Below are 27,998 nucleotides of genomic sequence, written 5' to 3' on the forward strand. Positions count from 1 at the left end.
GACTCTGGAGGTCTTCTAATCCAACCCCTTACTCAGGAAGGAAACACTACATAATTTCAGAGAAACGGTGGTCCAATCTCTTCTTAAAAACCTCCTGTTTTGGAGCACCCACAACTTCTAGAGGCAAGTCATTCCACTGAATAATTGTTCTCACTATCAGGAAATTCCTCCTTAGTTTTAGGTTGCTTGTCTCCTTGATTAGTTCCTTGATGAGAGGCTTTCTTGCCAATTTGAGATAAGACCTGGGTACCTGAGAGACCGCCTCCTGCCGATTACCTCTCTCAGACCTATTAGATCGCACAGGTTAGGTCTCCTCCGGATTCCATCTGCCAGCCAATGTCGGCTGGCGACTCCCCGGCGGAGAGCCTTCTCTGTTGCAGCTCCGGCCCTCTGGAACGAGCTCCCTGTTGAGATCCGGACCCTTACTACCCTCCCGGCCTTCCGCAAAGCCACCAAGTCCTGGCTGTTCCAGCAGGCTGGGGGGAGCTGAGAAGCATCTACCTCCACAGAAATTGTGAATGTTGGTTTTTGTTTTTAATATGTTGTCTTTGTCTCGTTCCCCCCTTTCCCTTGTCTTTTGTGAGCCGCCCGGAGTCGTCCGGGAATGGGCGGCATACAAGACAAATAAATAAATAAATAAATAAATAAATAAATAAATAAATAAATAAATAAATAAATAAATAAATAAATAAATAAATAAATAAATAAATAAATAAGACATGAAAACTGTCATGTCAGACCAAAAATAGATTTTGGATTGTGTTTTTTTAAAAAAAATAAATGAACCATGTCAAATTTGCCCTAGCAAAGGAAATTAACTGACCTGCCCATGTGTATTCCATTCCCATAGTTATGGGATAATCCAACCCAACCTGGCATCATTGGTCTGCCTCCTTTGGTATGACCTCCTCCGATGCTAAGTACATCTGCCAGTCACCAAGCAGTGCTCTTCCCTGCATTATTGATTTTGCTCTTATTGATTTTATGCCTAGCATTCTACAAGATAAATCTCTTATTTTGCATATATAAAAGCAATTGTGGTTTTCTCTATTTTTTGCTCACCAACTTACAAGAGTCAGTGAATTCTGATGAGCAAATCGAATCCCCGCCTTCCCTTGTATTTCCAATGAAAGAAGGTCAAACTATAATTCCTTATTCAGAAGAAAAACAGAATCTTGTAAAACATGGAGCTATGTTGAGGGAGGTTTGCAGAGAGAGAGAGAAAACAAAGAAGAAGAAGATGGGGGCCACAACTGCATCATGGAAGCCCCGTGTCTTTTTATGCGTGTTGCAATGCAGAGTTAAAAAGCAACAACAACAACAACTCAGGACTTTGATTATGCAGTCCCATCCAGCTCTATGCCTTAGAATCAGTTAATGGTTTTTAAATGAAGACACAAAAAGACTAAGGCTACAAAAATACGATACTCCTTTGCTGCCATCTAACAGTCACATGGGTCTCTGCAGGCCAGAGATGGAGGTCTGGATGAAGAATGCCTGGGCAATCTTATTATGCATTAAATAGGAGCCTTCTGCCATAACACCTGTATTTTTAGCTCTGTCTTCATCCCTGTCAAGAAATTCTTCTCTAACGCTGAATCTGAAGAAGAGTTATGTCATACTCGAAAGGTGTCTAGATTTTTCATTGAACTTAATCAGGTAGTCTTCGACTTAGGACCAAAATTGGGGCTAAAATTTCTGTTGCTAAGGCAAGCAACGTTTGTTAAATGAATCACACCTGATTTTACAACAGCCTCTGGCCCAAAGGCAGCCACCGGCTTTCATGCCTAAGTGGAGACTAGAAATCCTGATCTCCTGGTCTTCGGTCCATCACCTTCACCACTACATCAAAGTGCTGATTTTAACACATACACCCGTTTTTTTGCTCCCACCCTGCCTGCTGTCTCCACCCCAGAATTCTAGAAAAGAAGCAGCCGGGTGGAGAGACCATCGAGCTGACAGAAGAGGGACGGCCTGTTGAAGTGTCCGAGAAGGCCCAGCCCATCGTAGACTGCACCTGCTTTGGCCTCCCTCGCCGTTACATCATTGCCATCCTCTGCGGTCTGGGTTTCTGCATCAGCTTTGGCATCCGATGCAACCTGGGCGTGGCCATTGTCAGTATGGTTAATAATAATACCGTCTACGAAGGGGATAAAGTCATTGTGAAGGTGAGGCTGTTCACCCTCTGTTAATGGAAAGTAACCATGTTTTGGTTCAGGGATTGTTGCTTCTTTGATGCTGTTTTGAGGGGGTCATTCATATAAAAAGACATTCTGCACCTCCTTAAAATTCTGAAAGGTGCATCAGGTCAACAGGTGAAGCAGTAGCATCTGAGAAATTTCACGTGCTGAGCAGTCTGGGTTCATAAAGTACAAGTCACCGCTCACATGGGAACAAAAGGTTGAGAATTGTACATAGATGCTTAATTTCTAAAAAGAAACATCAGGAAGAGAGAACAGGACTGACAATGTGTTTTCCCTAATCCTGGATATTCTGGTGTCAGGTATCCACTCTCATGGTCTCAAAAGCATGCTCTTCAGCCTCCATTCTAATTAGCGTGTGGTGTTAGCTATGCACGTATTATAAATAAGTTTAACTTCTGGACTTAATGGCCTATGCCAGGTTCTGACCAGTTCTGGAGAATCGGTAGCGGAAATTTTGAGTAGTTCAGAGAGCCAGTAAACTCCACCTCTGATTGGCCCCATCTGTTTTCTGCCTCCAGAGTCCCAGCTGATCAGGAGGAAATGGGGATTTTGCAGTAACCTTCCCCTCGAGTGGGGAGGGAATGGACATTTTACAGTATACTTCCCCTGCCACACCCACCAAGCCACGCCCACCAAGCCAAGCCATGCCCACCAAGCCAAGCCACACCCACCAAGCCACACCCACCAAAATGATAGTAAAAAAAACCTGAATTCCACTATTGGTCCACGGGCAAATTTCATTTACCTGAAATGATTTTTCTGCAAGTCTTTTGCTTCCTGAAAATACAGAATGCAGTAAACTGTCCAGTTGCATTTCTCCAAGTTGCTCCAAGTCCGATCTAGGAGGCACTAAAAGTGGCTCTAATCAGAAATTGCCTGCTCATGTATCCTCTGTTGTTTGTTTCTTCTCCTTTCCTGCTTAGAAAGCTGAGTTCAACTGGGATCCAGAGACAGTAGGCATGATCCACGGGTCATTCTTCTGGGGTTACATCGTCACCCAGATCCCAGGGGGGTTCATATCACAGAAATTTGCAGCTAACAGGTAACTGTTTTGAGGGGGAAAGTGGAATATATGTTTGTATGTAGATCAGCTAGGGCTGTGATGGTGAACCTATGGCACACCTGTCCAAAGTGGCACACGGAGCCATGTTGCCTGGCCCACGCGGTGTTGTCCATTCCTCTTTCGGGTTTTTGCCATGCATTTGCACACGATGATCAGCTGGCCTTCGTGTGCGCAGCAGTGCCAGAAACTGGAAGAGCTGGTCTTCCATTTTCCTGCATGAGCATGCGTGCCGGGCAGCTGATCGTCATGCGCTCATGCGCACCAGTAACAGGAAGACTAGCTGGCTGGCATACATGCATGCACTGGAAACCAAAAGTTCATTTTCAGGTGCACGCATGCACCCTGGGACGCTCCCGGGTTGCAGCCTAGTCACACTCCCTTTTCGGCACTTTGCCGAAAAGGTTCACCATCATTGAGCTAGGGAATCCTTGTTGGTGTCTTGATCTTCTGGTGTCCATCACTACTGGCCAACCTAGCTTGGCTAATGAAAGTTAAGAAACGGCAACTCTTGAGAATTTCATTAAATCAGATTTCAGCTGTCCAAGAATATAACTGAACAGTTATGATTTCAGTTGTATGTTCTCTTCTAAAGACGTGGCTCAATTTGGATCATGCAGTTAGGTCTCACCTTATGACCACAATTGGGACAAGACTTTCAGTTGTTATGCTAGGTGGTCGTTAAGTGACTCATACCTGATTTTACAAAAACCTTTGCCACAGCTGTTAAGCAAATCATGTGGTCATTAAATAAATCCAGCTTCCCTGTTGACTTTGCTTGTTGGAAGCCAGCTGGGAAGGCTGCAAATGGTGGTCATGAACATGTGAGTCCAGTATACTGCAACTATCATCAGCACATGGTCAAAGTTCCGACTGATGAACCCAAGTAATTCAGCACTCTGAAGGTCCATCTTCAGCAAAGCACTGGTTTATTGAGTACATCAATTCAGCATGAGTGAAAGTTAAAAACAGCTCTATTTCCCACTTTTTCATATAATTAAAAGTTAGGCATCTCCCCCTTGCGCCTATGTCACATATCACTATTGTCCACTTAGATGCTCTGGCATCTCCTTGGCAAACAGGTTCATTTTCTGGTCCAATTGGGATGACCTTGGTTCCCAGGAAATAAAAAAGTTGTTTCGGCTGGTGTGCATTCCAAGCCTCCCCCTCCCCAGATGTGTGGAAACTTCGGAAACGGAAAGTTGGCCGTGACCAGCCTGATCTGTTTCAGAGTTGACACACATGCCTGTTGCCAATTGTCTGAATTTAGATCACGTGACTGTGGGGATGTTGTGATGGTCTTAAATGCAAGGATTAGCCATACGGCACTTTTTTTTAGAGCCTTGTAACTCTGCACAGTTGCTAAACAATGGTTGTAAGTTGAGGGTTACCTGGATAGAATACGGAGGTCTTAATCCAACAGGAGTCAATTGGATTAAGTCTCCAATGGAACTCGAGTTAACAGGAGTGATTTTAATGAGAGTAGAAGATAAGTCTTTAGTAACCAGGCAAGAAAAAAAAAAGTTTATGTTATGTAGTTTCACATTGCCAGACTAAACCACCTCCAGGCTGTTCAAGCATCTTCTAGCATCACCTACTCATCATCAAGGCAACACAAAGTTCATTGATATTATTTCAGTACTACAACAGTTGCATGACTCCAGAAGATGCCTAAAGCCATTAGTAAGGATCCTGCCTCAAAAGACGCTTCACATCTTCACGGGTCAATTTTGACCCCAAACAAAATGGCAATGTCCCCTTAATCCAAAATAATGAAACACGGAGTGGTGCTTAAAGAAGATAACTGTTGCACTGCACTTCATGAGATGGTATTGGGGTGGTGGGGTGGTGGTCAGCAATCATGAAATTTGTTTTCAGAAGTATTATTCCCTCCATATCTACATCTCAGAGGTAAGTTTTGATTCTTATGAAGTCAGTTGAAGCAAAATGAAGAGAGACCAACTCACACCATTTTACAGAAGTACACAGAAACACAGAAAGAACACTAAAACAGTCCACAACAGTGTTTTTCTTGGCAATTTCAAGATGTGTGGACATCACAAAATTCCTCAGCCAGCATGCTTCCTGAAGAATTCTGGGGGTTGAAGTCCACACATCTTAAAAGTTGCCAAGTTTGAAAAACATCGGCTTACAAACTCTAAGTGTGTGAAATGGAGTATTCTGCAGCAAGGGTATGGTTGATTGCATGGAAGAGTGAAAAAGAACACTCTAAATTAGAACACTTCCTTAGAAGACCAATACAATAGAAACTCTGTGTACAAAATAAACAGGGCTCTTTCCTGCTACTACTGCTAATACCCTCTTCTATTGGTTGCAGGGTTTTTGGCTTTGCCATTGTGGCAACCTCTACTTTGAACATGCTCATTCCCTCAGCTGCTCGGGTCCATTTTGGCTGTGTAATCTTTGTGAGGATCTTACAAGGGCTTGTTGAGGTAAGGCTGGTTGCTTCATGTGTTTGCTTTTGTGATCACAAAGTTAACACAACAATGGATAGGAGTTGCAGAAGATGGTTTTCCCAATATCCCTAAGTGTTCCTCTTCCATCTCCCACCAGGGCTGGATTATTACAAGATGATCCTTTGTACTTTCTTTCAACTCAACAATTCTATGATTCTGTGAGCTTCTTCCACTTTACACTATATAAAGCCTGGCCAATCTCCAGGTATTGCAAGAATCCAATAAAAAAATAAAGATTTGTCAAGAACACTTTTATTGCTAACAGTAATAAACCTTGAGAGCTATTCAAATGGCTAAAAGTATCATAGAGCTGTAAGAAGAAGAACTAAACAGTATCATGCAGGTGTAAGAAGAACATCAAACTATGCCATGCTATTGCCCTCAATAGGATGAATCCAGTTTTGCTTTACAAAGAGTTCTGAATAGAATAGAAATAATAGAATAGAATAGAATAGAATAGAATAGAATAGAATAGAATAGAATAGACAGAGTTGGAAGGGATTTTGGAGGTCTTCTAGCCCAACCCTCTGCTTAGGCAGGAAACCCTACACTACTTCAGACATATAGATATCCAACATCTTCTTAAAAACTTCCAATGTTAGAGCATTGACAATTTCTGGAGGCAGGTTGTTTGACTGATTAATTGTTCTAACTGTCAGGAAATTTCTTCTTAGTTCTAAGTTGCTTCTCTCCTTGATTAGTTCCCACCCATTGCTTCTTGTCCTATCCTCAGGTGCTTTGAAGAATAGCTTGACTCCCTCTTCTTTGTGGCAACCTCTGAGATATTGGAACACTGCTATCATGTCTCCCCTAATCCTTCTTTTCATTAGACTAGACATACCCAGCTCCTGAAACCGTTCTTCATATGTTTTAGCCTCCACCTCAAATCATCTTTATTTATTTATTTATTTATTTTATTTTTAATTTTCAAAACAAACACAACAAAAAATCCTCCTTTTTTACATACTGTAGAAAGTGTATCAGTTGGTTACAAAAAACTTTCGTGCATCTCTTCCACAGTCATCAATCATAATTCATATTAATTCAAGAATTTTAACTCAGATATTTATACATATTACCATCATCATACCTCCATTTTCATTTGACTACAATTGTTTAAACGTCTTTCATCATAAAATATATCAAGATTTAAAACATAACCACATACTGGCATTTCACTTGCTATTTCTAAAATCGTCCAATAACACTGAATCCTTATGGCCTATTCTAGGTAAACATCCATAATATCTATTAACGAAAAATTCTAATCTTCCTTACCAAATCACTGTTTACAATTTACATCCAGTTTCCTTATGTTGTACCCATACATATATATTTTCCTTTGTATCATTAACCCTCCTTTATTTAATTGTATCCTGTATCATAACATTTTTCCCTAATAATCAAAATTTAACTAAATGTAACTTAGTTCTTTTTTATTAGCCTTTATATATAACCAAAAAGATTTCTAATCTTCCTTTCATGGGTACCATTCAAATATTCATATCCAATTATTACTTATCATAACAATACATATGTATATATTATTATCATTATCAATTATTTATTTGACTATATCTATTGTCACAAAATTTCACTAAGTTTAACTAGTTTTAAATTATGCACTTCCATCTATCAACCTGTATCTTTCCAGTAGCAAAGCAGTCTCATGTCTTCTGCCTTTTGTGGTATCAGTCCTCTACTCATCTCCTTAATCAAATTTGTATGGACTCCTCTTAGCAACTCATTGCTTATTAAGTCTCTCATGTAATTTGGTGCCCTTCTTCTATTTCCTTAATCAGCTTACCTTTAATTGTCAGTGGTGTTATTAATGATGTTGCTAATAAAATTTATCTCCTTAAATCCATAAATTCTTTTGTTTTTTCTTCTTTGGTATCTTGCCATCTGGGGTAGAGTTCCCCTCCATTTAATTCCTCTTTCAGTGTTCCACTCTTTCCATTTCCAGACAAAGACCAATCACCATAGATATCAGCGGATTTAATTTCTTTATGGTCATTTTCCTCTTCGGTTTTTAGGACTCTAACCTCCACTTTTTTCACTTGATAAACATCTTCAATTTCTTCATCATATTTTTGTCAGCATTCCAAATATCACACAGAATTAAATCAGAGTCCAAGGCAGAGTTATCCTTAAAGTTCCAATTTAATAAGACAGATACGTTGGCACATCTGTGGAAATCCCAAATCTGAAAACTTCCTGGGATTTCACCCAGTTGAAAGTTTATGATCTTATCCCCACACCCATAAATCCATCACATGGTCCAATCTTCTTCAGCCACTCTGGCATTTCCACCCATCTAGTTCCAGTCAGATGCAGAGATGCGGAGACAAAATATGACCTTGGACTTCTAGAAAAGAATAACAACAACACATTCCACAATTCTACTCCATTCTATTCCCCCTCCCAATTACTACACTAATGAAACAGCATGATGAAATAATAGAGTGTGTGGCAGGCCAAAGATCCAAAAAAGGAATACAACTGCAGGCCTGACAATTTTACTGTTAGATGCTCTAAGTTTTCCAACTTCTTCTCCATTCTCTCAAATATATCTGATAATTTCTGAATTTCTAACAATATCTTTTGCAGGCTTAAAATTTCTTTCTGCTGTTGAAGTTGTGCCATTATCTCCAATTGACAAACACTGCTGCTCTGGCTTAGAAGGTTTTTACAAGATTAAGCATAAATTCACAATAAGGTCTTATTTTCACTTTTCTCTGGTTAAGGATATACTTCAAAGGAACATCTGTATGCTTTTCTTCTTATCACTCTCTATAAACAAACAGCGAGACCCTGAAGTGCCAAACCAGAATAATCAGTGAGGAAAGTAAGAGTGTTTTGTTTCCAATACACAAAACTCCAGCTTCAGAGCAGCAACATTTTTCTTTCCCTCTGTTGTAACAATTTTCTTTGTTTCCTTTTGTATCTTTTTTATATTCCAAGTTAAAAGTCAAATTCTTGAGTGAGGTAGAGAAGAAAAGGGTAAAAACACCCACAGTAGTGAAAAAGTAGGATTTTAGTCCATAGGTTATAAAGAATAATAATAAGAGAGAGAAAAAAGAAGAAAACTTAATCCATTCATTTTAAAAGGCTTGCATAAATTCCATCCATGAGCATAGCATTTAAAAAGTAAGATAACCCACTGTTCAAAACCATTCAAAGCTTAATTCCACTGCTTATTTCTTCTGTTCTCAAATTTAAATTAACTTTAAGTTTTTTATAGGCAGTCTCTTTTAAAACAGTAAAAATTCATCACCAGCTTGAAACACTCTCTCTTTCTGTATCCTTCCATTTTGGAGCCGCCCCAACTTCATCAGTCTAATGGCTGGATTTTTTGTCACCGGCTTGAAGAATTTCTCTTGGATCCATCAGGGACTTTGCGATGTCCCTGAGATCAGCAAGACGCATTCTTCCTGTTCACCATCTCTGCAGGACGGTTTAGGTCCGATTGGACCACCCAGTGGCAAAAGTATCGGCTGTAATCTCGGAGCATGAAGACCACACATCTGTATCGTCGCGTCGTTTGTGCCTCCCCTCCAGCCCCTTAATCTTCTTTGTTGCTCTTCTCTGCACTCTTTCTAGAGTCTCAACATCATTTTTACATCGTGGCAACCAAAACTGAATGCAGTATTCCAATTTCTTTATTTGCCTGGCAATAATATTCCCTTACAGCAGATCCATACAAGGGGTTTGCTTCTTGCTTCTTGTACTAGTTTTTCTCAGCCTGATGTGTTAAGTTTTTAGACTGCCATCATGACAAAAAGTCCATGCCAAGCACTATGAAAAGTGAAGATAAAGTCAACTAAGGGGCAACAAACTGGAGAAGGCTGATTTATATCTCAGCTGCAGAGTGTGTCCAATCATCAGATTGTCTAGGTGATAGATAGCAGGGAGGAAAGAGTGAGGTTGGAAGATACAACTCTGAATACTAACTTGCCTGTTGGAAGCCCCTGGATTGGTGGGCTGCTTGTAGGCGTACTTTAGATTCACTTCAGATAGACCCATACATGGAATGGGGGAAAGATTCCATTGTTCTTTACCTTAGCAAGCAGTCTTGGGCTTGCTTATTTTATAATATTTATAATATTTATAATATTTATAATATTTATAATATTTATAATATTTATAATATTTATAATATTTATAATATTTATAATATTTATAATATTTATAATATTTATAATATTTATAATATTTATTACATTTTATTATATTTTATTATATTTTATATTTTTATAATATTTTATAATATTTTACTTTATTTATTTTATTAGTTATTTATTTTATTTATTTTTCTATAGCTGTCCAATCAGGTATAATTCATGATAAGATAAATAGAAAATAAGACATATCACATATGTGGCAATTTCTCATCATCCCACAACCAGAATAATTAAAATGACCCCACAAGTCTCCTGAGACAAAAGCAAAGTCTTTAGAACTTTTCAAAAGGCAGGCAGGTGATCCAAACAATCCCAGACTTGGGGGAGTAACTCTGAGCCTCCCAATAACCTTAAGCCAGTTCAGAAGGATATCATAGGCCACTCAGAGATCAGGGAGGCCCAGAATGGATCCATTCCAGTCCTTTCCTAGATTATCATGGAAGATCAGTGTCAGTCTGGTATGTTGCCTTAATCCAGAAGCAGATTGATATATCAACTACCCCCAGAGCCTTCTGAAGCCTCAGATGACCACCTTCTCAACAGTCTTTCCCAAGGGAATTGAGGAATTTTTCATGTCAGAAATTATCCAATACTATACAGTGGAACCATGTCTTATGGGGAAGTAATCACCTCCTCTCTCAAGGATGAATTTACCATTGCTTGGACCCACCAACTCATGATTTCCTGGGGAGACATTGCCCAACTAAAGGACATAAATCAAATGCATCGGTGATCACACTGACAGCTCTGAAGAGCCTACCTACTTTCTCAGGGCCAACAGGATTAATTCTTCTATGAAATTTCATCTGTCTCCATGTTTCTATCACTTTCTTACAGAAGAGTCTGAATGGGAAGGAGCTAAGAAACTAATGAAACTAAATTTTTGATCTTCCTCTTTATATAATTCTCTGCCCTTCACCTCCAGGGAGTCACATACCCAGCATGCCATGGTATCTGGAGCAAATGGGCACCTCCTTTGGAACGTAGTCGCCTGGCCACAACAGCTTTCTGTGGTAAGATAACCTTGTTTCTTAAAGCTAATACTTTGGATTGGTTAAATCCAGAGGTGGGTTCCTACCGGTTCGCACCAGTTCGGTAGAACCGGTTCGTCAAATCTACCGAACCGGTTAGAAGAGGTTCCACCAGTGGACTCAGAAAGCAGGCCACACCTACAGAAGAGGTTCCACAAATTTTTGAAACTCACCACTGGTTAAATCACAGGATTGGTTTATGAACTCACTAAATATGGCTGTGAAGTTGCTTTCACATTTTTGTCTTATTGTTGGTGAGGTATTGTTTTTTCATAATAATCCAGTAACCGAATTAAAACAGTGGTTATCCATAGCATTCAATACAGGATTAGGTTATCTATAAGTATTCATATTCATTGACAACACATTCTGTAATGTTTACTTGGAAACAATATGGTCTCCTGCAGCTGTAAATACTATTACTAATTTTATTTTGTAGCTTCTACCCTGCTTGTTTTCTTTTTAGTTCAATTACATTGCTGGTAAATAATTAAGGAATTAGAGTTACTTTCACCATTATTTATTAGCTCCTGTTCCTCTTGTGGGTGGGGTTTTATCATTTTCTTTTCTGTCATGTGTAAACATTTCAGATCAAAGAGCAATTGCAGTATCAGGTTTACAGGCTGATGGGAGCAAGGAATCCTGGCTTGCATAATTAGCTAATATTTCCTATATAATTTTCCAGGTTCTTATGCTGGGGCAGTGGTGGCCATGCCTCTTGCTGGGATACTAGTTCAATATTCAGGATGGAGCTCTGTATTCTACGTATATGGTAAGTGAATTGGTACGAAAGTGATGGCTGTCATATTGGGCCATGGTGGCGCAGTGGTTAGAGTGCAGTACTGCGGGTTACTTCTGCTGATTGCCAGCAGTTTGGCAGTTCAAATCCCACCAGCTCAGCCTCCCATCCTTCTCAGGTCGGTAAAATGAGGACCCAAATTGTTGGAGGCAATAGTCTGACTCTGTAAACCGCATAGAGAGGGCTGTAAAAACACTGTGCAACAGTATATAAGTCTAAGTGCTATTGCTATTGGGCCTTTCCTCATGGAGACTTAATCACAGCCCTAAGATGATTTAGCTTATCCTCCATGCCCCCATGCCTTTGCCTTCATCTCATTCCCAGCTCAATGAGACAGCCTTAGGTCATCTCCAGCAATATAGATGTTAAAATACAGGCAGTCCTCAACTAATGACTGGTGACTTAGCAGCCTTTCAAAGTTATGAGTGACCCTGAAAAAGGAACTTACAACCTGGATTTGAAGTTCAGATGGCCAGTCCCCATCTTTCCCCTCCCCCCATGTTGATACGATCACATTTAGGGCAATCAGCACCCAGTCTTTATTTAGGGCCGTTTGGAGAGACCCTGAGTCATGTCACTATGATTTAAAACATTTTGGTCAGAAAATGGCTTTAATTTCCACTTTCTGGCAATGATGTCCCAGTAAACAATGGGTTGGCTTAATGAATATGGCCAGTGGTGGGATTCAGCCTGTTCGCACCGGTAGCTAACATTTTGTGCAGTTTGGTGAACCAGCTGAATAGCGTGCCTTGCCATGCCTGGCCACACTTCGCCCCTCTCCTCCCAGCCCCTCCTTGTCTTGCCATTTGGCTGCTTGCCCAGCTGGCAAGATGAGCAGCCTGGCATGAATAAGAGTGGCTGGGAGGGGAGGGGTGGCAGGGTCGGGCATGGGGAAGAGAGGCAGGGCGAGGCAAGGCGCCACTCAACGTGAGTGACATTGAGTTGGCTACGTCCACCCTGTCACATGACCGTCCATCCACGCCTATCCACCCAGTCATTAGGGCAGAGAGCCGGTTGTTAAATTATTTGAATTCCACCACTGAGTATCGCACTTGCTTAACAGCTGCCACCAAAGAGGTTGTAAAATTGGGTATGTACACCTGCTTAACAACTGGGCTTAATTATGGTCCCAAGTCAAGCACTATCTATTGTAAATATTCCCACTTATTCCACCACCGTCTGTAGAAAACCTCCAGGTCTGCTACATTTTGTCTGCTACCAGCTCACCCGACAGATCTGGTGGTATTCAACCGGATCTCTCGGGTGAGCTGGTAGCGGTGGCTGCGGGAGGCTCCACCCCGACGTAATGCGTGAGCACTGCGCATGCAGATGCGGTGTGTGTGCTCTCATTTGCAAACGGGTAGGGAAGGTAAGTGAATCCCACCGCCGCCTCACATTACAGGCAAGCTCAAGTGTAAACACTTGAGATAAGCCTAACTACAAAAAACACAATTAGCACTGGAATGTAGCAAAAGAGCAAACACAGTAGCTGTAGCTTGTTAGACCTACTACCAGAACAAATAGACACAGGAACTAGCCAAATTTCTCAACCCTACTTCTTTTCAAGAACAGAAATTAACCTTCTTCCTTCCAAACAAAATTGAATAGAGAAAATTACCCTGTCAATAAACACAGGATTAAACATCAGCAAGCACAGAATTAAATGTCAACAAAAACCAGTTTGAGAATAAAATTCTGAAAGGGTATATAAGATCATGTTTGAATATCAATCTTTCTAGCTAGCCAAGAGGCCTTGCTGAATGTCACTCATCTTGGTTCCTTGTCATTGAAAGCTTCTTTCTGGCAGCTCTGCTTCATTATTCAGCTATTTCTTCAAAGCCTTGATTGTTGCATCCCGGAGGGAAGAATCCTAATTGGGGAGCATTTTCCTCCCAACAAGTGGAATGATGGGAAACATATAAACAGTTGAAGCTGTTGGCCAAGTTTTCCATCTCTCAGGCTGGGGGGTCAAACAGTACGCCCCTCAGACAGGGTTCGCAATTTGGGAGTCCTCCTGGACCCACAGCTGACTTTTGAACACCACTTGTCGGCTATGACCAGGGGGGCATTTGCCCAGGTTCGCCTGGTGCACCAATTGCGTCCCTACCTGAACCGGGAGGCCCTCACAACAGTCACTCGTGCCCTTGTGACCTCTAGACTGGACTACTGCAATGTGCTCTACATGGGGCAGCCCTTGAAGAGCATTCAGAGACTTCAGCTTTTCCAGAATGCAGCCGCGCGAGCGATCGTGGGTGCACCTCGGTTCACCCACGTTACACCTATCCTCCGCGAGCTGCACTGGCTGCCTATTGGTCTTCGGATACGCTTCAAGGCGCTAGTCGTCACTTAAAAGCCCTTCATAGTATTGGACCTGGGTACTTGAGAGACCGCCTGCTGCCAATTACCTCCAATAGACTGATCAGATCCCACAGATTAGGCCTCCTCCGAATTCCATCCGCCGGCCAATGCCGACTGGCGACTACCCGGAGGAGAGCCTTCTCTGTGGCTGCTCCGACCCTCTGGAACGAGCTCCCCGTGGGGATTCGAACCCTCACCACCCTCCAGGCCTTCCGCAAAGCCCTTAAAACCTGGCTGTTCCGACAGGCCTGGGGCTAAAGAGTTTTTGCCCCCCTTCTCGAATGGTATGGTTGTTGTGTGTTTTTAAATTTTGTATTGTTATGTCTCGTCTTTTTATTCCCCTATCTGTACCCCCTTCCCTGATTGAATTGTGAGCCGTCCTGAGTCCCCTTCGGGGAAAAGGGCGGCATATAAATGTAATAAATCCAAATCCAATCCAATCCAGATAAGGATCAGCAACCGGGGCCACAGATTTCCTGCCCGAAATAGTTTTCCTCTGACGTAAAAGGGGTGGTGAGCACGGTCACTCAAGAGTGGGAAAAAGGAAGGTCCATACATCTCAGCAGTTATTCTGTACGTTTGTCTTTGCAGGGAGCTTTGGTATTTTCTGGTATTTATTCTGGCTGATGGTTTCCTATGAGAGTCCTGCACAGCACCCCACCATCACGGAGGAAGAAAAGAAGTATATAGAGGAAAGCATTGGAGAGAGCGCCAGCCTTATGAATCCCCTTTTGGTCAGTACTTGTATATATTGGTAAGTTAGGCAGCTCCTCTGTGCCGCTTCAAAAGGCTCCCAGCAATTTTACCTTCATTTATTAAATTACTTATATAGCACAGTGTCCTATAGCCTTGGCCTTTCCAACTTGGGTGGACATATCCCTAGCTAGCATGTCTGTTGAAATCCCACCTGGAACATATACAAGTTATAAAACAACACATCTGGAAGGTGTCTGATAATATATCTTTGCTGTCTCTGCAGAAATTCAAAGCTCCATGGCGTAAGTTCTTCACATCCATGCCGGTTTATGCCATCATTGTAGCCAATTTTTGCCGAAGCTGGACATTTTATTTACTTTTAATCAGCCAGCCAGCCTATTTTGAAGAAGTCTTTGGCTTTGAAATCAGTAAGGTAAGAAAGGGTTTTTTTTTTCTTGTTTGTATGTATGTATGTATGTATGTATGTATGTATGTATGTGTACATGGATATACTAATAACTTTACTGAGGTCATTAACCAGCAAAAATTGCACATGGGCAAATTGAGTATATTCTGCAAGAGATGCTTATCCTCATTGGCCCTAGAAATTTGGAGCCCATTTTGTTTCACACTTTGTATTTTGTATTTGTATTTATTAATGCTTATAGGCCGCCCTTTTCCCTGAGGGGACTCAGGGCGGCTTACATAAAATGAGGGGGGGGGGTATACAGACAATAGACACAAACAATACATAGAAGTAAAATAGTAAGCAACATTCATTCATCATTCGGGTGGGGACAGTTATCTTTGTCCCCAGGCCTGACGGGCTAGCCAGGTCTTAAGGGCTGTGCGGAAGGTCTGGACGGTGGTGAGGGTACGAATCTCCACGGGGAGATCGTTCCAAAGGGTCGGAGCTACTACTGAAAAGGCTCTCCTCCGTGTAGTTGCCAGTCGGCACTGACTGGCAGATGGAACTTGGAGGAGGCCTAATCTATGTGATCTAATTGGTCGCAGGGAGGTAATTGGCAGGAGGCGGTCTCTCAAGTACACAGACTTTGATTAAAGACTGTGGATAGTGCCTTTAGGCACACATAAACAATATAAATCAATATCCATTATCGGAAAAATTTAGACAAAGCAAGATTTGGGAAAGTGCCAAATTATTATTATTTCCTAAAACTACTTTTATTTTTTTGCTGCTGGAAAGTAGGATTGGAGGTTTTTTTTTTTATTACTTGCCTGTTCTGACCCCACTAGTCCACCTCATCCTCCCCACTGCTGACGTCTGGATCACACTCCTTTGTCTCCTCCCCACTGGTCCAAGGCCAACCAGCCTCTCTGCGGCCTGCTCAGAGTCGGAACCATGTCCAGGGTCCTCCTCATCCTCCAAAGCTGACTCATAGGGCCCCTCGCTGTCGGAGTCTGGTGGCAGCTCTAACGGCTCCTGCTGGGCCACAACAATTGCCTAATATGATAAATACATTTTTTGAAAAAAGAATGGAAGATAGATACTGTCTCCCATGAGTCCCCTCTTCTTCTAAGTCCCCATAACTGGGCCATGGCCTATTTGGAACCAGGCCATGCGAGAGGTGGGCTAGCACTGCATGCAGCTCTGCCCCCACCTCAAGACAGGTGGGTAAAGCTGATGCTCCCGTGCCCCAAACGTGGAATAGTGAGAGGAGAGGCTGAGTGGGATGAATGCGTCCTGATCAGCTTTACTGACTGAGGCTTCTGCGCAGGATACCCGATCCACTTTTGGAGCGTCTGGCCACCTCAGTGAATCCAAGAGTACAAGACCTCACCACTAAGGCTTCTCTTCTCTGCACCAAAAACTTTTGCAAATGGAAGAAAGGCTTTAGGGGAGCGATCTTGCACTGTTTCGGGCCTCCTGTCCCTTTGCTAAAACTTTTTGGCGCAGAGACTTCTGAAGGAGTCAGAAGAGTCTTTTTCTTGTGCAAGTGGGGCTGTATGCACGCTCGCAGCCCGGTTCCCCTCTATTCCCCCCCCCCCCGGCCAGGCTGCCAAGCCTTAAAGGTTGAAGGTTATTGTAAGGGATACATGGATTTTTTTCAGCTGCCTTAACACCTTCTGGTCTCTGGGATGCTGACTGTTTCTCTTCACTTTTCACACACAGGTGGGGATGCTTTCTGCTTTGCCCCACTTGGTTATGACCATCATTGTACCCATTGGAGGCCAAATCGCTGACTTCTTGCGCTCACGAAGAATTATGTCTACCACCAACGTCCGCAAGATGATGAACTGTGGGGGTGAGTGGGAGGCGTTGTTGTCACAGCACAAGCTGTGGGGACAAAGGTTATGACTGAGCAGCTACCTCTGGAGAGGGTTTTTTTTAAAAAGAAAAATGAGATTGATAGATACTGATTGAAAGGATGGCTTACTGACATTGAATGGAAGGCGCTTGAATTCTTTAAAGCAGGGGTCTTTAAACTTGGCAACTTTAAGATTTCAGTTCTTCCCCAGTTCTGGGAATCCACAAGTCTTAAAGCTGCCAAGTGTGAACCCAGCTTTAAAGAAAGGCATGCTATAGCATAAGCACATCATAAACTTATATATCGCTTCATAGTGCTTCAAAGCCCTCTCTAAGCAGTTTATAGAGTCAGCCTATTACCCCCAACAATTGGGTCCTCATTTTACTGACCTCAAAAGGGTGGAAGGCTGAGCCAACCTTGAGCTGATGAGAATCGAACTTCTGGCTGTTGACAGAGACAGTTTGCAATACTGCATTCTAACCACTTCACCACCGCAGCTCCTAGAATCACCTTGTATTTCTTAAAATAGGAGTGGGCGGGCTACTACAATCAATGTTATATACCTGATCCCATAATCTCTTGCTGATATCAATCATGGTCAGCATTTTAATTCAATGTTTGAAGGGCCACAGGGCCTCCAAATCCAAAAGCTTTGCGGACAATTCAGAGACATCCTGTTTTAATCTTTAATACTGGAGAAAGACATGGTTTCTAGCACTCATAGAATAAAATCTCTTAAATTTTTGCATCTGGCTTTAAAAAACTTCAGGCTAAGTTTCCAATAGTCTGAGCCTAACCAGATTGAAGGGCCTTGTACATCCAAGGCTTCCAAATTTCTTTCATGTACGAAGGAATAGCTTTAAAAAAAAACAACACCTCAAGACTTGATACATTCAATCACATGCATTGGAATATGAGTCCTCAAATCCTCAGACAAAATACATGGCCCTCCTGATGAGAATATTGGGAACAGTAGTCCACCTCATCTGAAGAGCACTGTTATAGGGAAGTTTCAGGAAACTTCCTTCCAGAATAGTCTGAAATGACCTCAGAACCTCAAAGTATAAAAATGACTGGCATAATGCAGAACTTATAATTGGATTTATTGATTATGTGCCATCAGATCAACATCATGTCTTAGTGACTACAGACAGATGTTCTCCACGATGATCTGTTCCTCACCTGTCTCACCTGGTCTTACACCAATGGTGATTATTGGTTTTAAACTGGGGTCTTTTGAGTGGGTTCTTATATTGCATACTAAGCCATATCATGATTTGTTTAGTTTTAGTTTCATACAATGCTTGAATGCAGCTAATATTTTTGTAATCCATAGTTACATGTGTGGTTTTCATTTCTCACCAGGGTTCGGCATGGAAGCCACGTTGCTCTTAGTAGTTGGTTATTCCCACAGCAAAGGGATGGCGATTTCTTTTCTAGTCCTGGCTGTGGGCTTCAGTGGCTTTGCTATTTCAGGTAAGCTCTTGAACAGTTGGGCTGACTTTTAGGCATGGTTATGTTCTGCAGTAAATCTCCTCTCCATTCCCATGTTTACCTGGATAGGAGTCCAATATGAGTTATGCCCAAGCTTCTTAACCTGACATGGGACAATTTCAGGGATAGAAAAGATGCCAAAGCACTACAAGTCTTGACCTACAACCATTTGTTTAGCAACTGTTCAAAATTACAACAGCATTGGAAAAAAGTAATAGCCAGTCCTCACACTTACAACCATCGCTACATCTCCACAGTCACATGGTCCAATTCAGGCACTTGGCAGCTGGCCTATATTAACAATGGTTGCAGCATCCTGGACTCATGTGACTGCCATGTGCAATTTCCCCAGATCGCTTTTGAAAAGCAAAGTCAATGGAGAAAGTTAGATTCGCTTAATGACTGTGTGATTCATTTAACAATTGCAGAAAATTACTTAATAACCATAGCAAAAGGGTCATAAAACTAGGCGTGACTCACTTAACAATTGCTTTGCTTAGCAACAGAAAATCTGGTCCCATTAATTATTGTAACTAAAGGACTATCTGTACACTGTACTATGTAAGTGTTGCCATCCCACCACATATATTTTGGGATGAACAGCAGCATACCACAATCACTCCCTCCTTTCTTAACTTTCTGTATCATCACTAGCAAGCTTTGTCACCATCCCATCCTCATTTTGCTCCCCCCTTGCAAATTTCCAAATATCTCTTACTCTGCTGTGTTATCAAAATAATGCAAGGGAAGTAATTGAGTTCATTCTGCTGTATCCCTAAGACCCATAAGTCGTTTCTCATAGGCCTACTGTCAGGCGTGCCTCTATCAATAACCAAGAAAGAAAACTCCTAACTCTATTGTTCGTGGAATTAAAATACTTTTACTGGTTATGAAATGATAGCAGCGAAAATAAAGCAAGATCTGAGCCAGAAAGGCGCGAACAAATACTTATCAAATGATAACCCAGCCCCATCTCTCCAACAACCCCACCCCTGTGTCCAATCTGCAACTCCCTTAGGTGTCATGTGGGGTGCATCTCCAAAAGGCATCATCATGTTGCAGGACAGTTGGCTTTGACCAAGTCCAAATACCGGCTACCAGCATGCTCAGAAGATGGTGAGAAGAAAACCAGTTTGCTCTGGTTTTAGCAAGTTCACATGAAATACGGGATAAATCCTCCAAAGGGTTTTCGGCAACTCCAATTTTACTGATACTGCATTTATGATTTTCACAATGGGAAACGGACCCACATATTTCAGACCCAGCTTCTTCAACTTCTGGGGGGTTTGTACAAATTTACTGGACAAAAACACCCTATCCCCAGCTTGGTACTCTTTAGGCTTAGACCCTTTTTAATTTGCCTGTTTTTTGTGAGCATGGTGAGCCGTGTCTAAGGCTTTGCGAGTCATTGGCCAAAAATGTTGAAGCTGATTATTCCACTCGGACAAGGATAAAATGTGAGGTTTCTCTTGAGGCAATTCAGGAATCGGTACAAAATCCTGGCCAAACAGAACTTTGAAAGGGCTCATTCTGGTACTGCTATGTACTGAATTATTGTACACCACCTCTGCATGTGGCAAAAGTTCAGCCCAATTATCCTGTTGGTAATTAATAAAACATCGAAGGTACTGCTCCAGAAATGAGTTAGCCCGTTCACAAGACCCATTAGCTGTGGATGGTGGGCGGAGCTTATCCCTGGGCACAGCCAATCAATATTTAATTCTTCGGCCATTTGAAAGAATGACTTGGGCAAAATTTTCCTAGCTCTTTTTCTCTTCTTTCTACTTTTATAGTCCCATTTCTGGTCAACTATAGCATTGAAATCACCCATTAAACAGATATTTTTGTTTCCCATCTCTCCAATAATGCTATGTAGTCTATTTTTCCTCACCTTCATTAGGTGCATATATTACAATCAGTGACACCTTTTTTTTGGTTTAACATTATTTCTACAATTAATATTCTCCTTCCTCATTATGATAAATTAGTTTAGTCTGGATCATGTCTTTGACATATAATGCTATTCCTCTTTTTTTTTTGATCAGCTAATGCTGTGTAAAGTTTACCTAATCTAGGATATTCCAAGGTCTGGATCTGTCGTTTAGTTATATGGACCTCTTGCATTGCAATTATATCATAATTCAAATGTTTTAATTTATTAAAGATTGTTTTCCTTTTCTGAGGCAAGTTTAGACCATTGATATTCAATGATAGAATATTGATTTCTCCCGACATGATTCTATGTGTATTTAGGTCATATGCTTCTTGTTGCCCTCATCTCTCTCACTTCTTTTGGTTTTTCCCTTTTTCTCTAAACCAACTTCGTTTAGATTTTTATAGTTAACGCATAAATGAAAGGAGCCATCTTTCTTTTCCCTGAACAATATGGGTGTGGCCACCCATGGTCTAGACGGTTGTATGAACCCCCCTTTTTGAATTTTTGTCAATGAACTTGCGTAATTCCTCCATCTCACATGGGGTTATTGAATAAATTTGAGGCTTAGGGAGTTTTTCCCCTGAGAGGATTTAAATGCTGCAATCAATGGCACAGTGGTGGTGGGGGTAGTCTGTTAGAGGACTTTTCACTGAAAACCTCCCTGAGGTCCCAATATTCTTTGGGAATTTTCTCTTCTCCTTCAATCTTTTCCTGCACTGTGGCAGCTAGGTTTGTTTTGGCATTAACTATGTGGGACATCCTCCCCTTCCCCTCAGGGAGTTTAGCAGAACAAATGTGCAACCATCCTTTCCTCCAGTTCACGTAAGGGTTCCATTTCCAAGCCGCAGTAATCCCAGTATGAGGGGCCGATCCATCCCAGGTGTTATGATAAAACTCAAGGTTTCTTGGTGAACCCTCATCCACATTTCTATTGGTTCAGTTACAAAATGGGCAGGGGCTCCCCCAGCCACTGAGCTGTCCAATTGGCAAAAGGCAATTTCAAAGTCCTCAGTCGTAAACCCATTTTCTCCACCACTTCTGGGCTAATTATGCAACAGGTGCATCCAGAGTCTAAGAGGGCAAGCATTTTCCCTTGGGCTCCAGTAGAGAGCACTTTAAGTTCTACTGGAATGGTCATGGGGCCCAATTGGGGATTTACCAAGCGGTCGTCATCGGAGTCAGTTTCACTTTTTCCCGAAAGAAAGGAAGACTCATCTCCCTCCTGGGTGGGAGGGAAATCCTCAACAGCTTCCATCCCTTTCAAGGCAGTTTCTTTGCGTTTCCCTGGCAGTCGGTTCGGTTTCTTCTCTCCAGCAGCAGTGGGTTTTGGGCCAATTTTTGAGTAGCAGCTTGCTGACCCTCCTTCCTGCATTGGAAACAAGCAGTAGTCCGGGGCTTGCTTGCAGATCATCCCTTTCCTCCCCTTGGAACTCCTTTGGGGTGGGTGTGAGCAGGATTCTTGACTCTATCACTGCCTCCTTGGTATCTATTCCTGGCTAGGTCAATTTCCACATCTGCTGCCATCTCACACCAGAGTTGCAAGTTGCGTGGGGCCCCTCTATTCACACAGCTCTGGTATATATCTTTGTTCAGACAATCCAAAAAACTGTCCATTAAAGTCTCCTCGGACCATACCCGCATATGCACAGACAACTCACAAGACTCTTGGATGTATTCGCATATCTCTCTTCTTGATCAGCAAAATCCGCTTTCGTCTCTCGGCACGGCTCTCACGGAAATGGTGATTCGCCCATGCCTCTTGAAAAAGTTTCAAAGCATGGGTCATCATGAGGTCCTCTTCTTCGGCTTCCTGCCAGGCAGCCTCAGGTTGCTGGTGTCGGCTGTTGGTAAATCCAACAGGAATCTCCTCAGGACCACTCCTCTGCCCCACTCCCAACGACCACCTGGGACGGACGGCTCTTTCTTCCAAGTCCAGTTCAGCCATCCGTTCCATTTCTGAAGGGCATGATGATTACTGTCCTTTTCTGCATCTTCTGCACCACCACCTCACCATCTTGCTCCAATAACCTGCACAAATGAGAGACACAGAAAGGAAGGGTTTAATTGCTTGCACTTACTATATTAAGGACGAATGCAGCACACCCAGCAATAAAGACGGCTACTTACAGAGGAAGGATGACTTTTAAATGTATTGTGTATAGAATTTTTAAAATCATTTTATTTAAAGGTATTGAGTATAGATTTTTTAAAAATGGTTTATTTTAATTTATTGCGGATAGAATCTTTCTAAGACAATTTAAAAAAAAGATTTTTTTTTTAAAAAAAGAATTTTTAAAAATCATTTTATTTAAAGGTATTGAGCTGCGGGCTGGGGTATGCTAGCCTCCCGCCGCTGCCGCCCACCCCCTTTTGGCCACGCGGTATACGCTAGCCCATGGCTTTCGCAAGGGAATGCCTGAAGGCCCCACGCGAAAGCCACAGGCTGGCCTACACTAGCTTCCCACTACCCCTGCCGCACCACTTTAGGCCACGTGGCATACGCCAGCCGGCGGCTTTTGCTAGCCTCCCACTGTCACCTCCGCCGCATCCCTTCAGCCATGAGCTGGCATATGCTAGCTTCCCCCTGCCGCCGCTGCCACCTTTCAGCCACGTGGCATATCCCAGTCTATGGCTTTCGTTAGCCTCCCGCTGCCGCTGCCATATGCCAGCCCGCAGCTTTTGATAGTCTCTCGCCGCTGCTAGCCTCCCGCTGGCGCCGCACCCCTTTCAGCCATGCGGTGTATGCCAGCCCACAGCCTGAAGACCTTCCCTTGCGAAAGCCACTGGCTGGCGTACCCTAGCCTCCTGCCCCCACCTCCCCTCGCACTTAGTTGCTTACCTGAGGGAAGCAGCAAGGTGCTGGAAGGCAAAGCGAAGCGGGCCAGGAGTCAGCACTCAACTGGGGCTTGCAGCAATGGCAGGTAGGCCGGCCCAGGAGTTGACTCAACTGGGGTTTGCTTGCAGGTTTGCTGACCCAGGGAGATCAGGGCCGTGGCAGAAGGCAGGCAGCAATGGCGGATGAGGCAGGTTAGCAATGGCGGGCAAGCAGGCAAGATGAGGAGTGACTGGGCGGGGCCAGCTATAGGTGGTATTTGCCAGTTCTCTGAACTAGTTAAAATTTCCACTACTGGTTTTCCTGAACAGTCCGAATCAGCTGAATATTACCTCTGGTGTTATGGATGTCTTCTCCAATCTCATTAGGGAAACTGAAGAACAACTCCTCTAGAAAAATTGTATTTCTAGATTGAAGAAGACCACAGTAACATTAACAATTATCTTATTAAACTGCAATTGTATAGCCAAATGCAACCTAATTATATACATTTTCAGGGAGTGTGTCTTACTCATTTCATTTTTATCTCCTCCCAGGATTCAATGTCAATCATTTAGATATTGCTCCTCGATATGCCAGTATCTTGATGGGCATCTCCAATGGTGTGGGGACCCTATCAGGTATGGTGTGCCCACTCATTGTCGGAGCAATGACTAAACACAAGGTAAGAAATGGTTTCTAAAGAGTGGAACATTTTTATGGATGTATGTGTGTCCTTACAATTCTTATTTTTTGCAAATAAGGCTTATCATATGTAAGGCGTCTTCCCCACTTCCACTTTAGTATGACCCAAAATGAGCAGGTAACATGTTTGCTTTTGTCTCATCCTCATCTCATGAGTCAGATAGGCTTCAGTTATTCGTAGTTGTATTAAGCATGTCCAATACATCAGACATCATCACCTGTTGTTTTGGATGGATATCAGGTGACTGGCAGTATCTGCAAACAGAGGTAATGGTTGCTGGATAAGGAGTGGCACTAGAATCACAAATTTCATGCTTGTTTGATTCTGCAGGGTGTTTGGTACTCTCTGAGCTTGGTGGTTTTCTTGCAGATGTTTCATTAACAAACTAGATAACCCCATCAGTGCTACTGATAATATTACCTAGTTTGGTAATTAAGCATCTGAAGATTACCACCAAGCTTAGAGAATATCAAGGACCCCACAGTTCAACCCTGAAGAGTATATTCTCTACTATCGTTTAATTCTCTGCTACCTCAAGAATGGACTTTAATTCAACAGTAGATTTTAAGACCTTTAAACAGATACATAGTTATGATGTAGTTCGTATATTAATGTTGTGATAGGGTAGTTTACATTGCTTTAAGTAGAACATTTATTTATTTATTATTTTTATGTATTGTTTATTAAATATTGTTCATTAAATGTATTGTTCATTATTTATTTGTTGTTTTATTTATTTCTAAAAAACTAAATATTTTGCTATGGTGGTTAATTTCAAAAAGTTTTGTTTAGGCAGAAGGTGATTACAAATCTCAGTGCTGTATTCAGTTTTTCCCTCTCATATTGTTATCCACAATGATGCTTAACTAAATTCAACAGGGATTAGACATTATTTCTATGTCAAAGAATTGTTACGTGCTTACCAGAATACTTATCAGAATATAAATCTGGTATTCATAGAACCTGGCAGATACTCAGCCATATTGTGGCTTGTTTGCTTTTGGCTTAACAAATTAGGTATAGTCAGTTATTGTGATTTGTAAATTACTAATTCTGACTTAATAAGATATAGCTTTTTATTGGACTTTTACTGATTTTATGACATCCTGGTAGTTTGTCATTAAAATCATCAGGAGAGCATTGGTTTGTTGAATAATGTAACAGTTTAATATTTTATTACATTAGTAGACCGGCAATTTAATTTTCTAGCCTCTAAGTAACTATATTTCTTAGCAGCTTTTTAGCTTGTAGATTTTTTTTCCTCATTTCTATTGATTGCATGCATTCTTCTTTAGCTCATTTTATTTTTGTATACTATTTATATTTTAAGTACATGTAAAAATAACTTTTACTGCTCTTTTAATTCTTTGCATGTTGTAACTTTTGATATGAAGCTGAACAAAATATTGGTCAATGACTGAAATACAGGTTGGAACAACTAACAGAGTATGTAAATTTAACTAACTATGTTTTATTCAATTGCCCATGGTTAAATAACTTACATTAAATCAAGCCTGCAGTTTCAATGTTGCAACATTATCGGATTTGTTCTAATGTCAACCTTTGTTGACACCCCTGGGTTTTGGAACTACCAAAACTGGTGAAGAGTTCTGGCGCATTTGAATGTTTACATACTGTCTTGTATTGTTCTAGTGGAGCCTGACCATGGCTGAACTCAAAGAAACTTCAGTAGGGTAAGACTTGAGTTAGAACCTGAATGTGAAACTACAAGAAATCCCAGGAATGCAGGCAAAATTGGAAAGTAAATCAAAATAAAACTCTGCAACAAAGCAAAGATGAGCCAATTCTGTATTATGTTCAAGAAAACCAGGACATGGACTTGGCTTAGCAATATCACCAACAACGTTGCTTTCTCTCTATACAATTTCCATTAACCTGAAAGCCGCAGCTTCTTTAGCAACTTCTGCAATATTCATTTCTGCAAAATGCAAACCAGGCAAAAACATAGACCACACCCACTCGAGTAGTTCTGGAAACATTTAAGGGGTGGCAGTGTATCTTATTTTTGAAATCCTGAGTTCTTAACTTTAACTTTCTGACTATTTATATCCAAAAATGTATATATTCTATACCAATTCTACTTGATTATAAGCAGTGGCATGTACAGCAATGACTTATTCTATTCTATTCATAATTATTAGTAAGAAAGGAGGATTTTCAAGAAATTGAATATTCCGTTTGTGGGGAGAATGTCCAGGGTTCTGCCATGGGCTGAAGAATATGGGTGTGGGATATCCCTGAAATAAGCTCTGAATGATTGATCTTTTACATTTTCCACAGACACGAGAAGAATGGCAGTATGTTTTCCTCATTGCCTCTCTAGTACATTATGGTGGTGTCATCTTCTACGGGATTTTTGCTTCTGGGGAGAAGCAGCCCTGGGCTGAGCCAGAAGAATTGACTGAAGAGAAATGTGGCTTCATCAACGAAGATGAATTAGCTGACGAGGAAGATGAAGCTGCCCGCATGGGAGCAGGGGCAGGGAGTGGTGGCTATGGGGCCACTAAAAGTACCAGTTTTGCCAATGGAGGTTGGACGGCTGACTGGGACAAAAAGGAGGAATATATACAGGAGCCTGGGAAAGATTCCTATATGTATGGCGTGCCAGAACAACGGGACTTGTCATAGAGAACCCCATTCTCTACCCTCATGTGATGATGGAGCCTTAGTTATAATCCAATGGAGTGAGGAAAAGGCTTCTTGTTCAGCCTTCTTCTCTATCTTCCATTACTTTACCATCCTATCCTACAACCTCCATCCCATTTCTGGTGTGTTGGCAACCAGTGTCTGGTTGACCCATTGAAAATTGCCCTTCCCAGCGGTTTGCTACACCTCAGTAATGATCCACAGGCACTTACTTTCAAGTGCTTTATTTTACCCTTCGTTGTCTACCGGCCACTCTATCTCCACATTGTCCATTCCTGCTGAAGGCTGATGTTAAAGGGGTTGAGTTAAATCCTATACACCCATTGCTCCTGATTCTACCCAACAGTCCTTGACTGAAAAGCTTTGGGGTCACAGCAAAGACACTGCAACATCCTCTATTGAGTATGAAATGAAAACACAGTTTATGAATAGACCGCAACCTTCACATGCATAATACCCCAGGTTCAATCCCTAGGCCCGTGATGGCGAACCTATGTCACACATGCCCGAGGTGGCAGGCAGAACCATCTTTCTGGGCACATGAGCTGTTGCCCAACTCATCTGCAGCTGTGCATGTGCAAGTGGTCCAGCTGGTGTTTGTGCCACCGGTGTGCATGCATGCAATTCAGGAGACCCAGCTGGTCTTCGGTGCTCTCCTGTACATGCACATGCATTTTGCATGTGCGTGACAGTACCTGCGAGCAGCATGTGCAGATGGTGTTCACACATGTGCATTGTGTGCACAAAAACCACATGCTTGTGCAAATGGTGCAATTATGCACGCAGTGCACAGGGGAGCCACATGAAACTTGTGTGCATGTGCAGATGATGCAATCGTGCATTCAGCACATGGGGAGCCATGCTAAAGCCTCGCACACGCACAGATGGTATGATTGCACATGCAGCACACGGGAGAGGAGGTGCACATTAGTGCAGATAGCGTGCACAAAGCGTGTACCTGTTTTGACTCAGTGAGTAAAAGGTTCGCCACCACTGCCCTAGGTCAAGTGGACCATAGGAAAAAAGTTGATATTTTGGTTTCCCCTCAGGACCTCATAATTAGGAAGTGGCTTGGCACCAACTCCAGCTTTTTAGTCTCTTACTTGGGTAGCCTTGTTCCGCATCTCATCTTTTGCCTTAGACCTTTCTGATTCTTAGAAATAAAATAGACGTGTCTCCCTCAACATCTTATGCCTTTAGTACCTATGCACCAACCATCATCCTGAACTGAAGATGGGGGAAGCCATTCACAGTGGCCCTTCGGATAACTACTTGCTCCCATATTTTAATATATAGCCAATTTT

At 42.1% G+C, this 27,998-nt stretch overlaps 1 protein-coding gene across 1 annotated transcript; it reads left to right on the forward strand.

The window, feature by feature from the left end:
- Positions 1–1,913: 1,913 nt before the first annotated feature.
- Positions 1,914–27,983, forward strand: SLC17A7 (solute carrier family 17 member 7; the record flags this gene model as incomplete). Its single annotated transcript, XM_032236752.1, has 11 exons — positions 1,914–2,168; positions 3,128–3,246; positions 5,603–5,717; positions 10,851–10,938; positions 11,642–11,728; positions 14,705–14,847; positions 15,093–15,242; positions 16,944–17,076; positions 18,445–18,555; positions 23,879–24,006; positions 26,329–27,983. Coding segments are annotated over 11 exons (1,677 nt in total), but the record flags the coding sequence as incomplete, so codon positions are not given.
- Positions 27,984–27,998: the final 15 nt, after the last annotated feature.

Source organism: Thamnophis elegans, chromosome Z, assembly GCF_009769535.1.
Source record: "Thamnophis elegans isolate rThaEle1 chromosome Z, rThaEle1.pri, whole genome shotgun sequence".
NCBI lineage: Eukaryota > Metazoa > Chordata > Lepidosauria > Squamata > Colubridae > Thamnophis > Thamnophis elegans.